Raw genomic sequence first — 17,974 nt, forward strand, 5'->3', positions numbered from 1 at the left:
ATCTCATGAACATAATGCACTTCTGTTTTAGTAGGTTAGAATTTGTTGTTCTGGAGGTGATGTCTTGCAGATCATTTATAAATCACTTCAAAATAGACTAATATTCAGAATGTCCTTATAGAGTGTATACATGAAAATTTATGGCTTCTTATTAAAGTCTTTGCTAGGTACACGTTATTATTATTGTTATTATTTTAAAGTCATTTGTCTTCAAGTTACTTTGCCTAATTCCTTGGTAGAAAAAGTAAAAGGATGTTATATATTTACCTAAGATCATTAATGAATCAGGGTTTCAGATTTTCAGACTACTGAAATGGATACTGTTGCTCTTTACTGGTACATAATTCTTTTAGAAAGCATTATGTGTGTGTGTTTTAAGAATATATTCATGTCCTTTGGCCTTCTAATTTTCAACAATAAATGAATGTTGTTTCTTAAAGTGTGGTCTGTAGACCACCGTAACAGTGAAATCAAGGGCGTGTCTTAAGAAAATCCCTCAGATTTCTAGGGCTTATCCTGAAAACACAAAGAATTGTAATCTCTGGTAGAGGACCCTTGGAGCTTGCATTTTTAACAAGCTCCCTATGGTATATACTACTGTTTAAAAATCATTTGGTCATTCTTTTTTTTTTTTTTTCTAATTTATTGGGGTATAGTTGCTTTACAATGTTGTGTTAGTTCTGCTGTATAGCGAAGTGAATCAGCTATATGTATACATATATCCCCTCTTTTTTGGATTTCCTTCCCTTTTAGGTCACCACAGAGTATTAAGTAGAGTTCCCTGTGCTATACAGCATGTTCTCATTAGTTACCTATTTTATACATATTACTGTATATATGTCAATCCCAATCTCCCAATTCACCCCACACCCCCCTGCCCCACCTTGGTGTCCATATGTTTTTTCTTTTGGTGTCCATATTTTTTTTCTCTATGTCTATGTCTCTATTTCTGCCTTGCAGATAGGTTCATCTGTACCATTTTTCTAGATTCCACATATATGTGTTAATACATGATATTTGTTTTTCTCTTTCTGACTTACTTCACTCTGTATGACAGTCTCTAGGTCCATCCACATCGCTACAAATGACCCAATTTCATTCCTTTTTATGGCTGAGTAATTTTCCATTGTATATATGTACCACATCTTTATCCATTCATCTGTCAGTGGACATTTAGGTTGCTTCCATGACCTGGCTATTGTAAATAGTGCTGCAGTGAACATTGGGGTGCATCTGTCTTTTTGAATTATGGTTTTCTCTGGGTATATGCCCAGTAGTGGGATTGCTGGGTCATATGCTAATTCTGTTTTTAGTCTTTTAAGGAACCGTCATACTGTTCTCCATAGTGGGTGTATCAATTTACATTTCCACCAACAGTTGCAAAACGGTTCCCTTTTCTTCACACCCTCTCCAGCATTTACTGTTTGTAGATTTTTTGGTGATGGCCATTCTAACTGGTGTGAAGTGATACCTCATTGTAGTTTTGATTTGCATTTCTCTAATAATTAGTGATATTGAGCATCTTTTCATGTGCCTCTTGGCCATCTGTATGTCTTCTTTGGAGGAATGTCTATTTAGGTCTTCTGCCCATTTTTTGATTGCATTGTTTGTTTTTTTGATATTGAGATGCATGAGCTATTTGTAATTTTTGGAGATTAATCCCTTGTCTGTTGGCTTCATTTGTAAATATTTTCTCTCATTCTGTGGGTTGTCTTTTCGTCTTGTTTATGGTTTCCTTTGCTGTGCAAAAGCTTTTAAGTTTCATTAGGTCCCATTTCTTTGTTTTTATTTTTATTACTGAAGGAGGTGGGTCAAAAAAGGTCTTTCTGTGATTTATGTCAGAAAGTGTTCTTCCTATGTTTTCCTGTAAGAGTTTTATAGTGTCCGGTCTTACATTTAGGTCTTTAATCCATTTTGAGTTTATTTTTGTGTATGGTGTTAGGGAGTGTTCTAATTTCATTCTTTTACATGTAGCTGTCCAGTTTTCCCAGCACCACTTATTAAAGAGACTGTCTTTTCTCCACTGTATATTCTTGCCTCCTTTGTCATAGATTAGGTAACCATAGGTGCATGGGTTTATCTCTGGGGTTTCTGTCCTGTTCCGTTGATCTATATTTCTGTTTTTGTGCCAGTACCATACTCTCTTGATTACTCTAGCTTTGTAGTATAGTCTGAAGTTAGGGAGCCTGATTCCTCCAGCTCCATTTTTCTTTCTCAAGATTGCTTTGGCTATTCGAGATCTTTTGTGTCTCCATACAAATTGTGCAATTTTTTGTTCTAGTTCTGTGAAAAATGCCATTGGTAATTTGATAGGAATTGCATTGAATCTGTAGATGGCTTTGGGTAGTATAGTCATTTTCACAATATTGATTCTTCCAATCCAAGGACATGGTATATCTCTCCATCTGTTTGTGTCATCTTTGATTTCTTTCATCAGTGTCTTGTAGTTTTCTGCATACAGGTCTTTTACCTCCTTAGGTAGGTTTATTCCTAGGTATTTTATTCTTTTTGTTGCAATGGTGAATGGGATTATTTCCTTAATTTCTCTTTCTGATCTTTCGTTGTTAGTGTATAGGAATGCAAGAGATTTCTGTGCATAAATTTTGTATCCTGCCACTTTACCAAATTCATTGATTAGCTCTAGTAGTTTTCTGGTGGCATCTTTAGGATCTTCTACGTATAGTATCCTGTCATTTGAAAAGTGACAGTTTTACTTCTTCTTTTCCAATTTGTATTCCTTTTATTTCTTTTTCTTCTCTGATTGCTGTGGCTAGGACTTCCAAAACTATGTTGAATAATAGTTGTGAGAGTGGACATCCTTGTCTTCTTCCTGATCTTAGAAGAAATGCTTTCAGTTTTTCACCATTGAGAATGATGTTTACTGTGGGTTTGTCAGATATGGCCTTTATTATGTTGAGGTAGGTTCCCTCTATGCCCACTTTCTGGAGAGTTTTTATCATAAATGGGTGTTGAATTTTGTCAAAAACTTTTTCTGCATCTATTGAGATGATCATATGGTTTTTGTTCTTCAGTTTGTTAATATGGTGTATCACATTGATTGGTTTGCGTATATTGAAGAATCCTTGCATCCCTGGGATAAATCGCACTTGATCATGGTGTATGATCCTTTTAATATGTTGTTGGATTCTGTTTGCTAGTATTTTGTTGAGGATTTTTGCATCTATATTCATCAGTGATATTGGTCTGTAATTCTCTGTTTTTGTGATATCTTTGTCTGGTTTTGGTATCAGGGTGATGGTGGACTTGTAGAATGAGCTTCAGAGTGTTCCTCTCTCTGCAGTTTTTTGGAATAGTTTGAGAAGGGTAGGCGTTAGCTGTTCTCTAAATGTTTGATAGAATTCACCTGCGAAGCCATCTGGTCCTGGACTTTTGTTTGTTGGAAACTTTTAAATCAGTTTCAATTTCATTACATGTGATTGGTCTGTTTATATTTTCTATTTCTTCCCTGTTCAGTCTTGGAAGGTTATACCTTTCTAAGAATTTTTCCATTTCTTCCAAGTTATCCATTTTATTGGCATATAGTTGCTTGAAGTAGACTATTACGATCATTTGTATTTCTTCGATGTCCATTGTAACCTCTCCTTTTTCATTTCTAATTTTATTGATTTGAGTCTTCTCCCTCTTTTTTTTTGATGAGTCTGGCTAAAAGTTTATCAATTTTGTTTATCTTCTCAAGGAACCAGCTGTTAGTTTTATTGATCTTTGCTATTGTTTTCTTTGTTTCTGTTTCATTTATTTCTGCTCTGATCTTTATGATTTCTTTCCTTCTATTAACGTTGGTTTTTTTTGCTTTGTTTTTTGTTTTGTTTTGTTCTTCTTTCTCTAGTCCATTTAGGTGTAAGGTTAGATAGTTTATTTGAGATTTTTCATGTTTCTTGAGGTAGGATTGTATTGCTGTAAACTTCCCTCTTAGAATTGCTTTTGCTGCATACCGTAGGTTTTGGGTTGCACTTTTGTTGTCATTTGTCTCTAGGTATTTTTTGATTTCCTCTTTGATTTCTTCAGTGATCTCTTGGTTATTTAGTAGCATATTGTTTAGCCTCTCTGTGTTTGTGTTTTTTTACAGTTTTTTTCCTGTAATTGGTTTCTAGTCTCTTAGCGTTGTGGTCGGAAAAGATGCTTGATACGATTTCAATTTTCTTAAATTTACTGAGGCTTGATTTGTTACCCAATATGTGATCTATCCTGGAGACTGTTCCATGTACACTTGAGAAGAAAGTGTATTCTGCTGCTTTTGGATGGAATGTCCTATAAATATCAATTAAATCGATCTTGTTTAAAGCTTGTGTTTCCATGTTAATTTTCTGGATAATCTGTCTGTTGGTGTAAATGAAGTGTTAAAGTCCCCCACTATTATTGCGTTACTGTCAATTTCCTCTTTTATGGCTGTTAACATTTGCCTTATGTATTGAGGTGCTCCTATGTTGGGTGCATGTATATTTGTAATTGTTATATCTTCTTCTTGGATTGATCCCTTTATCATTATGTAGTGTTCTTCCTTGTCTCTTGTAACAGTCTGTATTTTAAAGTCTATCATATCTGATATGAATAAGTCTATCTCATCTGATATGAGTATTCTATGCAAATGGAAATCAAAATATTTTGATTTCCATTTGCATGGAATATCTTTTTCCATCCCCTCACTTTCAGTCTGTATGTGTCCCTAGGTCTGAAGTGGGTCTCTTGTAGACAGCATATATATGGGTCTTGTTTTTGTATCCATTCAGCGAGCTTGTGTCTTTTGGTTGGAGCATTTAATCCATTCACATGTAAGGTAATTATCGATATGTAAGTTCTGTTACCTTTTTCTTAATTGTTTTGGGTTGTTTTTCTAGGTCTTTTTCTGCTCTTGTGTTTCCGGCTTAGAGGAGTTCCCTTAACATTTGTTGTAGAGTTGGTTTGGTGGTTCTGAAGTCTCTTAGCTTTTGCTTGTCTGTAAAGCTTTTGATTTCTCTGTTGAATCTGAGTGAGATCCTTGCTGGGTAGATTAATCTTGGTTGTAGGTTTTTCCCTTTCATCACTTTAAATATATCCTGCCACTCCAATGTGGCCTGCATAGTTTCTGTTGAAAAATCAGCTGATAACCTTATGGGGATTCCCTTGTATGTTATTTTTTGCTTTTTCCTTGCTGCTTAATATTTTTTCTTTGTATTTAATTTTTCTTAGTGTGATTAATATGTCTTGGTGTGTTTTTCCTTGGGTTTATACCGTATGGGACTCTCTGCGCTTCCTGGACTTGATTGACTATTTCCTTTCCCATGTTAGGGATGTTTTCAACTATAGTCTCTTCAGATATTTTCTCAGACCCTTTCTCTTTCTCTTCTTCCTCTGGGACCTCTATAATTTGAATGTAGGTGTGTTTAACGTTGTCCCAGAGGTCTCTGAGACTGTCCTTAATTCTTTTCATTCTTTTTTCTTTATTCTGCTCTGCGGCAGTTATTTCCACCATTCTGTCTCCTAGCTTACTTATCCGTTCTTCTGCCTCAGTTATTCTGCTATTGATTCCTTCCAGAGTATTTTTAATTTCAGTTATTGTCTTGTTCATCACTGTTCTTTAGTTCTTCTAGGTCCTTGTTAAATGTTTCTTGTATTTTCTCCATTCTATTTCCAATATTTTGGATCATCTTTAGTATCAGTACTCTGAATTCTTTTTCAGGTAGATTGCCTATTTCCTCTTCATTTGTTTGGTCTTGTGGGTTTTTACCTTGCTCCTTCATCTGCAACATATTTCTCTGTCTTCTCATTTTGTTTTACTTACTGTGTTTGGGGTCTCCTTTCCACAGGCGGCAGGGTTGTAGTTCCTCTTGCTTCTGGTGTCTGCCCCCAGTGGGTGAGGTTGGTCCAGTGGCTTGTGTAGGCTTCTTGGTGTGGGGTACTGGTGCCTGTGTTCTGGTGGCTGGAGCTGTATCTTGTCCCTCTGATTGGCAGGGCTGTGTCAGGTGATGTGTTTTGGGTTGTCTGTGAGCTTCGTATGACTTTAGGCAGCCTGTCTGCTAATGGGTGGGGTTGTGTTCCTGTCTTGCTAGTTGTTTGGTGTGAGGCATCCAGCACTGGAGCTTGCTGGCCCTTGGGTGGAGCCGGGTCTTGGTGTTGAGATGGAGACATCTAGGAGAGCTCTCACCTATTAATATTCCCTGGGGCTGGGAGTTATCTGGCGGTGCAGCGTCCTGGACTTGGCTCTCCCACCTCAGAAGCTCAGGCCCGACCCCTGGCCGGAGAACCAAGACCCTGCAAGCTGCACCACGCGAAAGAAAAAAAAAAAAAGAAAACGAACAAACAAAACCCCCAAGACAAATGGTAAAAGCAAAACCAAACAGACAAAAATACACAAAGAAACACACACACACACACACAAAAACAGGAAAAAAAAAAAAAAAGAAAGGCAAGATGGACTTACCTGGTGGTCCAGTGGGTAAGACTCCATGCTCCCAATGCAGGGAGCCTGGGTTCAGTCCCTGGTTGGGGAACTAAATCCCACATGCATGCCACAACTAAGAGTTTGCATGCCGCAAGTAAGAGTCTGCAGGCTGCAATGAAGACCCCATGTGTCATAACTAAGACCCGGCGCAGCCAAAATAAATAAATAAATATTAAAAAACAACAACAACTTTACAGACTCACAGACTCAGAGAACAAACTTATGGTTATCAGGAGGGAAGGGTGGGGGAGGGATAGTTAGGGAGTTTGGGATTGACCAAAAAAAAAAAAATGTATATAACTATATTATACACCTGTAACATATAATATTTTACATCAACCATACATCAGTTAAAGAAAATAAAAATAAATGTAAAAAACATAAAATAAAAATTATTTGGTTAAATATTAGTACATGTCCCAGAATTTGTGTTTAGAAAAATTAACTTTGCCTTTTATGTTTCTGTAATGTTAATTTGATAATTTATTTTCACATTAAATTGTATAGATTTAAGTAAGGAAATGCTAGCTGACTATATCAGGAATAGTATGTACTCATAAACTAATATATATGTTAGTTAGAAGAGCTATTGAGTGTCATTTGCAAATAAATAAATAAGTAGAGGAACATAATTAAATTCTAAATGTTATTTTGGTAAAATTTTTGATCCAGATAGTTTTATGAAAGTTTCACTGTTTTAATTTTTTTAGAGATCTTAGAAAATTCAAAGATGCCAAGAAGCAGTTTGAAAAAGTCAGTGAAGAAAAAGAAAACGCATTAGTAAAAAATGCTCAAGTACAAAGAAACAAACAGCATGAAGTTGAAGAAGCCACAAACATTCTGACAGCAACAAGAAAATGTTTTCGACACATAGCCCTAGATTACGTACTTCAGGTATGTTTATTATATGTTTTCAAAAAATGCTTATTAAACGTGTTGTTACTTTTGAGTGATTGCACTCAAGGAAATAAATAATACTATTTCTGTAGTTTAAAATTAAACCATTTTTTGTGAAAAATTTCCAGGTGTCTGGGTGTTTGTGTATGCACTATATGTGTGTGCATGTGCATACCTTTAGTTCTGATTTCTTCCCCTGTTCACTTAACAGTATACTTCCCCCTTTCAAAATGTCATGAAAAGCGTTATTAATTGCTCTATTTTATTCTATGGAGATACTGTATCAATTTAATTAATATCCAGTTATCAGATATAGTGTTGCCAGTTTTTGCTGGCAATAGTGGAAGTATAATTTTCAATAATTGTAAATGATAATAAGATCTTTGTATACAAATCTTCTGTCACATTTCTGATAATTTGTTTAGAGTAGATTCTTAGAGGTACAAAGGCTCACCATATTGCCAAATGAAGAATATTTCTGGAAATAATGTTCTCATATTTGCATTAGGTGCTGCTTTTTAAAAGTAGAGATCGATATTTGGTAAGTTGCGAGGTGATCTGGGACAGGGGAGTTCCCATAGATTGTTGACTTAACAGTGGTCACAGATTATTTCTTTAAAAAATACTTAAGTAAACATATTGCAAATTAGTGATTAAAAACTACTCAGGTAACTTTGCGAAAACAGTAAAAAATGACTTTTAAGATTTTTTTCTATTAAGTTCCTGTTCAGTAAGTGGGAAGTTAAATTTAAAAAAATGAAGTACACTCCAGTTATTAATGAAAGGCTTCTAGCATGGAGTAGTCTGTATTTCCTATCTCCTCTTATCTACCTCACATTTATACCACTTCCTGCAGTAGTATGAGTACTGAGTCTGCCTACCCCATTCTACTGAAATGGCTCATGTTAAGGTCTTATTCATTAGATATATTGTACTTTTTAACCAACTTGACTATGGTGTTTCACTGAAATAGTAGACCACACTCTCTTTCTTGAAACATACTTTTATCTTGATGTATCTTAAACCACTTGCAGGTCATCATCTTAATTTATGTTTCTTTTCAGTTTCCACCTTGGGTTTCTCTCCTTTGTCCACCTTTTCAATCTCTCTTTTAGGGTTCCATCTTTGGTCTTCCTGTTTTCTGACTTTATGATAATCCCTTACAGTTTAATCATGCCCTTTGCTTGAATTATCACCATATATAGGTGACAAATTATTTTTCTCAGCAGTACCTCATTCCTTTTGTGTCTAAAACTAAAATCTTTCTTCTTCTCAAATGACTTCGTATTGCCGTTACCATACTGAGTAGTGTCACCCTCTTAATCATAGAAATCAGAATTGGAGAATCATATCAGATCTTCTCCTCATTCTCAGCTACTATATCTAGCAGTCAAAATTGCCTTGAAAAGTTCTATGTACCTCTTAAACCTGTTCGTTCTCACTCTGCTGCAGCCCCAACACTAGTTCTTACTGCTTCTTGTCTAGAGTATTAAGATGTTCTCATAAAAATTGATCTTCCTTGTGTTGCTTTTAACCTGCCCATTAGCAATTCATTCTCTGTTCTGTGGTCAGAATTACTCAAGCTTTTCCAGGCAAAATGAATCATTCTTGTCTCTGTTTCCTCTGTGCTGCCATATTATTGTCATACACATTGCTGTTAGAGCACTTATCTCATTTATTGAAATTATTTATTTATATGTCTTTCCTACTCCTAGATTATATCCCTTCCCTCTAGTCCAGTGGTTAGAAAATAGATAGGTAATGTTTTTTGAAAGAATGAACAGCTTAATTTTAAATTTTATTTGGGAAGGGGGGAAGTTAGCTAAAATATTCATTATTTTCAAATTTACACATTATAAACTGTCCATTTCCTTTGATGTCCATCCAGTAGTTTTAAGTTAGGACCTCACCTCTCTTATAACTATTTGTTTGATTTTTCTAATGAGAACTGTTGTGTTATTTTATTATATGGCCAAAGTGTCTGTTTTAGAGAATAGTAAGTAATAAATATTCAGATTTATAGAGTTTGTCATGCTTTAGTTTCTCTAAATATTTGAATATACTTTTGTTTTTTCAAATGTATGCTGTTTTTCATTGTCAAACAGAGGCATTTTTAACATTTTGCTAAGCTTTTACTTAGAGCATTTGAAAGTTAATATTTTAGTTCTCAAAACTGAATAGACCTTGAAACAGACATGCAGAAGAAACTAGTGCTTAGGTAAACAAAGTTATTAGATTTTTCTTGGTTTGTTTTTACTTATTTATTTATTTATTTTTGGCTGCTTGGGTCTTCGTAGCAGCACGCCGGCTTTCTCTAGTTGCGTCAAGCAGGGGCTACTCTTCATTGCGGTGCACGGGCTTCTCATTGTGGTAGCTTCTCTTGTTGCAGAGCACAGACTCTAGGCACGTGGGCTTCAGTAGTTGTGGCATGCAGGCTCAGTAGTTGTGTCTCGCGGTCCCTAGAACACAGGCTCAGTAGTTGTGGCACACGGGCTTAGTTGCTCCGCGGCATGTGGGATCTTCCCAGAGCAGGGCTCGAACCCGTGTCCCCTGCATTGGCAGGCAGATTCTTAACTACTGCACCACCAGGGAATTCCCTATTGGTCTGTTTTTGTTTTCTGATCAGTGCTTTAAAATTATCTTATTAAACAACAGGCGGAATATTCAGTGTGAAGGACATATTAAAAAGATATTCTGTAACCTTTTGGAAATTTTAGCAAAGAGTGAATGATTCTTTTCTTGTGTAAACATTTTATTTCATTCAGCTGATATATAATAACAGACAAAAGTAAAGTGTTTGTTGTGAATTTCTAGAGTTGGGAGAGATACCACAAAAGGCAACTTTTATAATTACTGATCTTTCAATAGTTTAGTCTAATTAAAATATTTATTTAAGGTCTATTAATTTGTTCAACAAATATTTCTGAGTGCTTAATATATACAACTTGGAGAATACAACTGGGAGTAAGGCACAACCTTGATCTCATGGAGCTTATGTTTTAGCTGGGGAAAAGAAATAAGTAAATAAAATATGAGGTAGTTATGAATACTATAAAGAAAATAAATAGGGTTGGTGTACTAAGGACTGCTTAAAGGCCTACTTTAGACCTTTGCGAGGAGATACTATTTAAGCTGGGACCTGATGGATAAGAGCCTTGTGCCCATCTGGGCAGAAAATCATGACACGAGGACAGAACAAATAGTACAAAGGCATTGAGGTGGGAGTACTCTTGGGTTGTGGTTGGACCACAGAAAAGGGGAAAGTACTGTAATAGAAAATTAGGTGGGAGAGGTAGCAGGAGCCTCTTCACAAAGGGCCTTGTAGGCTGCAGTAGGGAGTTGCAAAGTTTTAATACAGACGTACATGATCTTATTTATTGTTTGAAAAGATCACTCTGGTTGCTGTGTGGAGAATGAAGTGTCAAGAGTCAAGAGTGGAAACAGAGACTAGTTCATAGACTATTGTAGCAGTCAGGAAAAGATATGGTGGTGGTTGGTGGTAGTGGTAAAAATGATTAGAATTTGTATTAAGGATGTATGTTGAAAGAGCAATTAGATAAGGAGGGTGGAGAGAAGACGGAATTCTAAGAAATTCAGAAGTTTATCAAGGTGATAGTTTTATCAGTACAGTACAATTTTATGGTTTGAACATGGCCAGTTTTTCTTCAAGTTGAAAAAGTGGATGAGAGTTTCATTGGTATGTTTGTCTTAACTGTTTTTGCAAAAAGCAGGTCAAAAGGTGAAAAACTTAAACTTTGTTTTCATTTACTTTTCTGGAAAAGTATTAAACCATTAGAATAAGCAAATTTTACAATATTGCATTCTGGATTAGTTTTTAAAATAATGCATAGGTGATTAACCAAGTGCATTTTCCCTCAGATTAATGTCCTTCAATCAAAACGGAGATCAGAAATCCTGAAATCAGTAAGATATTTATTGAAATGATATTCTAAATATTTTAATATGAAGTTAAATGTATGCATTTAAGTGTTTAAAATAGCACCATATATGTGTGTGTATATGTGTATTTATTTATTGACTTATTTATTTATTCCAGGTTCATAATTAATCTTCTTAATGATGTTTTTGTACTTCTTGTATGTCACTTAACCACTTTTTTTGGTCTCCTTTATGTTATAGTTATTTATATGTGTCTCATCTATTATTACACTGTAATCTCCTTAAAGCAGACAGTTAAATAATTTGAGATTGAGGGCATACATAGTGTCATTTTACAGAATTTTTCCCTTTGGGCTGTTGATGGTGTATCAGCTTTTTGGAGTGCAGGTAGAAAACAAACGAGATGAAATTTGAAGGATGGCATGGCAACAGTGATTTTTTATTTGCCCATTTTTCGTCTTAAAGCTAACAAGGAGGTGGGCAGAGGATGATAGTCATATATACATTACACTCTTTTATATTTTGAGAACCTTAGAAATAATTTCTCCTCTCTGATTTTATTCACTGAAGTTTTTTTGTGTTTATTTTTTCTCAAAGGATCTACAGAAATTGCTTTTGATCCTTGTCCACACCTAGGTTTTTCCTAAATTCTCTGTTAATATTTATGTTATTTCTTATCAGATGAGTACATTATACTTCCTGTTTACCTCCACCACCTTTTCCAGATTGAGAGTAATGTATGTTAATTGTAGAAAATTGGAAAATAAAATATATGAAGGAAGAATAAAAATACTTATAAATGCTACTACCAAGAGAGAACCACTATTAATATCTTGGTGTAATCTTTGTCATTTTTCTCTGTTTGTGTGCATGCGCCTGTTTGTGTGTGTACGTGAACATGTATATACACCTCTTAAAATTCCATTTAATTTTTAAAAACAAAATAGGAATCATTCCTACATACTGTTCTATAATTTTCTTTTTTCACTAATACACTCCAAAATCATCATGTGTCATTAAATATTTTTTTATTTAATGATGACTTTTGTGGCCAGGTAGAATTCTACCATATGAATACAGTAGGGGTGAGCAAACATTTTTTTTGAAGGGCCGGGTAGTAAATATATTAGGTTTTGGAGGCCATATGGTCTGTGTTGCAACTACTCAGCTGTGCTATTGTAATAGGAAAGCAGTCATAGACAATATGTAAATGAATGGCATGACTGTTCTAATAAAACGTTTTTTATCAACATGGAAATTTGAATTTTATATAATTTTTACGTGTCATGAATTTCATGTCTTCTTTTCATTTTCTTTAACCATTTAAAAATGCAAAAACCAGTGTTAGCCCGTAGGCCATCCAAAAACAGGTGGTAGGGCTGGATATAGTTTGTAGGTCAGTTTGCTGACCTTGAATATACCATAAATTAACTTTCCCGTTAATGGATTTTAAGTAATTTCCCTGTTTGTGATGTAAAGCATAGCATTATAGTGATCACCCTAATGAATGATATTTCCTTCGGATAGATTAAGACAAGAGATTACTTAGTCAAAGGGTTTAAGCATTTATTGAAACTTTTAAGGAATATTGTCAAATTTTAAGGGTTACACAAAATTTCTACTAATAGTGTGTGAGAGTGAGAGTGAACATTTTTCCACATTTTACCAACACTGGATATTAATTTCCCCCACTCTACCATAATTTGGTAGATTGAAAATGTCATCTCATTGTTTAATTTTGGATTTCTTTGAGGCAAATGAGTATGAATGCCCCCCCCCTTTTTTTCTTGGTCACTTATGTTCTCTATTTATGTCCTTTCCCTCTTTTTCTGTGGGGGTCTTCATGCTTTTCATATTGATTTGTAACATCTCTTATCTATTAAGACTAGTAACCCTTTGTCAAATGCTTTTTCCTAGTTTATTATTTATCTTTTAATATGCTTATTCTGTGTTTTGATGTGCAGGCATATTTTACTTTTTATGTACTTGCAACTATTAATCTCTTCCTCTCTTTTTTTTAAATATATATAGTGTTTTTTAAAATCATATTCACAAAGTTGTACAACCAGCGTTATCTAATTCCAGAATCATCTTTTAGTGAGCTTTGTCCTTTTGTCATTGTGTTTTATTTTATTGGTTTTTCTCTTCCAAAAAAATTCCTTTTGAAGGATTCTTGAGTATTAAGGACCTTTTGACCTATTTTAGATTTTACAGAATTAAACAGATGTCTCTTCTTGCTAAAAATAACATGGATGTTTGGAGGATTCTTTCAGTATTGTGATTGAATTAATTCCTTCTCATGTAAAAATTTAACTAATAAAAATAAGAGTGTTTTTTCTCTCATGAATAGGTAAAATGTAGGAAAACTTAGAAAAAAATCTTAACCCGTTAATCATTTTTGGATTTTTGGAATGAATATAACAAAATCTTCGTATTGGCAAAGTCTGTTGCCTCATTTTATTTTGATATCTTGAGAAAATAATAAGCATGCCCCTATTTCATGTTGTGCTTAGTGATCTACGGGTTGTAAAGTATATGTGATCACTTTGTTTTGAGAACTTCATATGTCCCCTCCTAATATTTTAATGTTTTATTTGTAATTTAAGGTTTTGCCAGTGAGTTTTGTTGAAAGACACATAGATATTTTATAATGTACCTGGGAAGATAGTGAAGCTATTGAAAACTTGATTCTTTGAATTATTGCAATATAAGTTTGAAAATATTTTTGTAATACTCTTTTAAGAAAAATGACTCAGTTTAATTTTAAATAGGTTTGATATTTTGGGCTCTGGTGGAATAATTTTTAAACAATAGATAGGATCAGAATTTTTTAAAAATTTCAGAATATTTATCTAAGAATTGATTTTAAAATGCTAACCATTTTTTCCTCCTGTCAGATGTTATCCTTTATGTATGCCCATTTGGCCTTCTTTCATCAAGGATATGATCTATTTAGTGAACTTGGGCCCTACATGAAGGATCTTGGTGCACAGGTAATGTACTGTACTTCTTGATTCTGTGTTATATACCAATATCTGTATTTTTTTTTTTAATATATATATATATTTTTTAAATTTTATTTATTTATTTATTTATTTATTTATGGCTGTGTTGGGTCTTAGTTCCTGTGCGAGGGCTTTCTCCAGTTGTGGCAAGTGGGGGCCACTCTTCATCGCAGTGCGTGGGCCTCTCATTATCGTGGCCTCTCTTGTTGCAGAGCACAGGCTCCAGACGCACAGGCTCAGTAACTGTGGCTCACGGGCCCAGCTGCTCCGTGGCATGTGGATCTTCCGGGACCAGGGCTCGAACCCGTGTCCCCTGCATTGGCAGGCGGATTCTTAACCACTGCGCCACCAGGGAAGCCCATGTATTTTTTTTAATTGAGATATAATTGACATATATATAACTGGAAGTTTTGTACCTTTTGACCCCACTCACCCATTTTCCCCACCCCCAACACCCACCTCTAGCAACCTCCAGTCTGTTTTTTCTGTGAGTTCTGTTTTTTGTTTTTGTTTTTTTTAAATTCCACATATCAGTGAGATCACACAGTAGTTGTCTTTCTGTGTCTGACTTATTTCACTTAGTGTAATGCCCTCAGGATCCATCCATGTTGTTGCAAAAGGCAGGATTTCCTTTTTTTATGGCTGAATAATATTCCACTGTATATGTATACCACATTTTAAAATCCACCTATTGACGGACACTTAGTTAGGTTACTTCCATATCTTGGCTAAATAATGCTGCAATGAACGTGGGGATGCAGATATCTTTTCGATTTAGTGTCTTCGATTCCTTCAGGTAAATATCCAGAAGTGGAATTGTTGGATCATATAGTAGTTCTATTTTTAGTTTTTTGAGGAACCTCCATATTTTTTTTATAGTGGCTGTGCCATTTCATTCTCACCAACAGTGCACAAGGGTTCCCTTTTCTCCACATCCTTGACAATCTTCTCTTGTCTTTGATGACAGCCATTCTAACAGGTGTGAGGCAATATCTCCCTGTGGTTTTGATCTGCATGTCTTTCATCATTAGTGGCATTGAGTACCTTTGACCCCTTATTGGCCATCTGTATGTCTTCTGTGGGAAAATGTCTGTTCAGATCCTCTGCTCATTTTTTAATTGGATTTTTTTTTTTTTTTTTTTGCTGTTGAGTTGTCTGAGTTCTTTATATATTTTAGATATTAACCCCTTATCAGATATATGATTTCTAAATATTTTCTGCTATTTGGTAGGTTGTCTTTTCATTTTGCTGATGGTTTCCTTTGCTGTGCAGAAGCTTTTTAATTTGATGTAGATTGACTTGTTTATTTTTCCTTTTGTTGTCTTTGTTCTAGTATCTGTATTTTTAAAGAGATTTAGCATATTGGGAAATTTGACAGTTTATTTAATGATGAAGTTTGGTGCTATAGCAGATTTATGTATGGGTTAAATGTGTAACCAAAAATAAGATTAAAGTTAAAGAAAATGTTACAGATAATATATGAGGGTACCGAAAAGAATTTTAAAACAAAGTGTTTGTTTTACGGTATACATAGCTGGATTTATTTTTTTGTTTCTTACATTTGGATTATTGAGTTACTGTCCTAATTGGTATTTTATTTGAGTTATAGCTCTTTTATTATTTTCAAAGAAATTTGCATTTTGCTATTTTGAATGATAAAATTTTAGAATCTTAAGATTATAGAACTCTTGGGAACTTTTTCATTTTATACACATGCACACACACATGCACATGCATGAATTATATATAAGAATATTTTATAGAAATTTTATTACATCCAAATTATTTTTGATATCTAATCAAAACTTTATGTTAGAGCTGTTCCTGGACATTCTTTTTTGTTGACTGGTGAGTTTTCTGGATTTCTGTCAATTTTCAGTTGATTTTCTTTCCCAAAATAGTTCAGGTTACTTTCTGAGGAGAGGGATTAAGGATGAAAAATAGAGTTTAGGGAAATGGGGAAAAGGTAAGAGCAGAATGAGAATTGCATTCATTGACCAAAAATAAATGTGGTGCATGCATGTGTGCATGTGTGTCTGTGTGTGTGTGTTGGGATGGTGTTGGGGAAAGATGGTGTGCAGGGCATATGCTATGAATTACAGAAATGCTCTTCCCTGCCTCTACAGAACTTAATCTATTGGAAGAAAATAACAAGTCACCACACTATTAATCTCTGTGCTAAGTGCCCTGTCTGGGTATATAAATGGAGATTAGATTTGTTTGCATGTGATAGAAAACCAGAAATAGTAGGAGCTTTAACAAGATAGAATTTTATTTCTTCTATGTAAAATCAAAGGCCTAGTATGGTGGTCACTTAATCTGCAGGGACACAGGCTTATTATATCTTTGGATTCTACCTAATGGTTCAAAGTGGTTTATCACGCTTTAGCCATCATATCCAAATTCTAGCCAACAGGAAGGAGGAAAGGGGAAAGAAAGATTCATTTCCTCTCTTTAAGGATATTTCCTAGAAATTGTATATTCCACTTCTGTGTATGTCTCAATGTCACACTAGCTGCAAGGAAAGCTGGGAAATTTAGTCTTAATGCATGTAACCATGTTAACCTACTAGAATTTGGGGATTCTGTTTTTAAGAAAGGAGGAGAGAATGGATGTTGGGAGGCAACCAGCTATCTCTGCCACATATTGGAGGATCAAAGTGTTACTGTAACATGTAGGTAGTACATCCAACCCAGACTTGGGAAGAAGGCAAGACCTTCCTAGGCCCTAGGCACTCCCCACATCTTAATCAAACATTAGATTGTACCCTCATCTTACATTAAGTATAATTTATCAAAAAAATGAATTGGTTTGTAGTTGACTAGTTTCAATAATTGTATATTTTGACAGTTATTAATTTCAGTTTTTCAGTTTTTACCCTCCCAGGTCTCAAGTAATTTTGCAGGTCCTTGAAAAGCATCTAAACTCTGGTGCCTGTATTGCCTGGTGGATAATATGGCCTGGTTGGAGGTGGCCAGTTAGGATATTCTTTCAGTAATTCAGTTATGAGATTATGGCATCTGGAACTAGGGTCCTGGCAGTAGGGGTGGAGATAAATAGATAGACTTGAGGAATAGTTAAGATGTAGCCAATTTGAGAGTGGAGGGACATGATGAGTTCAAGTTTAAATGTGTTGATTTTGAGAATAGGACATCTAAGTGGGTATATCTGGAGTTCAAGAGAAAGAAATACTAAAGGAGAGTACTTTAGCGTATAATACTAAAGCATATAATTGCTAATTGCAATCACAAGAGTGTGTGAATTGACCCAAGGAGAGTTAATAGGTATTTCAAAATCATGAACCTATTTAAAAAAACATAAATGACCGAACACCATGCCTAATAATTTTGATTTTGTAAGTTAAGGTCAAAGTCCACGAGTATGGAGTAAAAAGAGAATTTGGCTTGGGACAGAGCCCTAAGGATGATCTACTTTTAAGAGACGGCTAGGTAAGAGGGGCTCCGTGAGAACACTGATGGGAGAGGAGGTGGAAAACCAGAAAATCGTGGTAGCACAGGGCAAGGAAAAAGTGTCTCAGAAAGATGGGGGTGGTTGTCAGTGCAAATGCTGGAAAGAAGGTCGAGTAACCCTAGGACTGAGAACTACCTCTTGGGTTTAGCAGCAAGAAGGTTATGTGTTACTGATGTGAGAGTTGAGGGTCCAAGAGGTAAAAGCTAAATTACAGTGGGTAGATGAATATGAAATAGGCAAGTGGAGAACAGGGAAACATTTT

General features: G+C 35.0%; 1 protein-coding gene across 4 annotated transcripts in view; it reads left to right on the forward strand.

Moving 5' to 3' along the window:
- The window catches only part of ACAP2 (ArfGAP with coiled-coil, ankyrin repeat and PH domains 2), a 162,763-nt gene that overhangs the window by 99,379 nt on the left and 45,410 nt on the right, over positions 1-17,974 (forward strand). For all 4 annotated transcript variants that reach the window (XM_082393183.1, XM_082393182.1, XM_082393180.1 and 1 more), the window contains 3 exons: positions 7,150-7,333; positions 11,216-11,260; positions 14,134-14,229. In XM_082393183.1, the coding sequence (XP_082249309.1) occupies positions 7,150-7,333; positions 11,216-11,260; positions 14,134-14,229 (325 nt within the window). The remainder of the gene's footprint in view (positions 1-7,149; positions 7,334-11,215; positions 11,261-14,133; positions 14,230-17,974) is intronic.

This window comes from Balaenoptera borealis, assembly GCF_965194805.1.
Source record: "Balaenoptera borealis genome assembly, chromosome: 5".
NCBI classification, from domain to species: domain Eukaryota; kingdom Metazoa; phylum Chordata; class Mammalia; order Artiodactyla; family Balaenopteridae; genus Balaenoptera; species Balaenoptera borealis.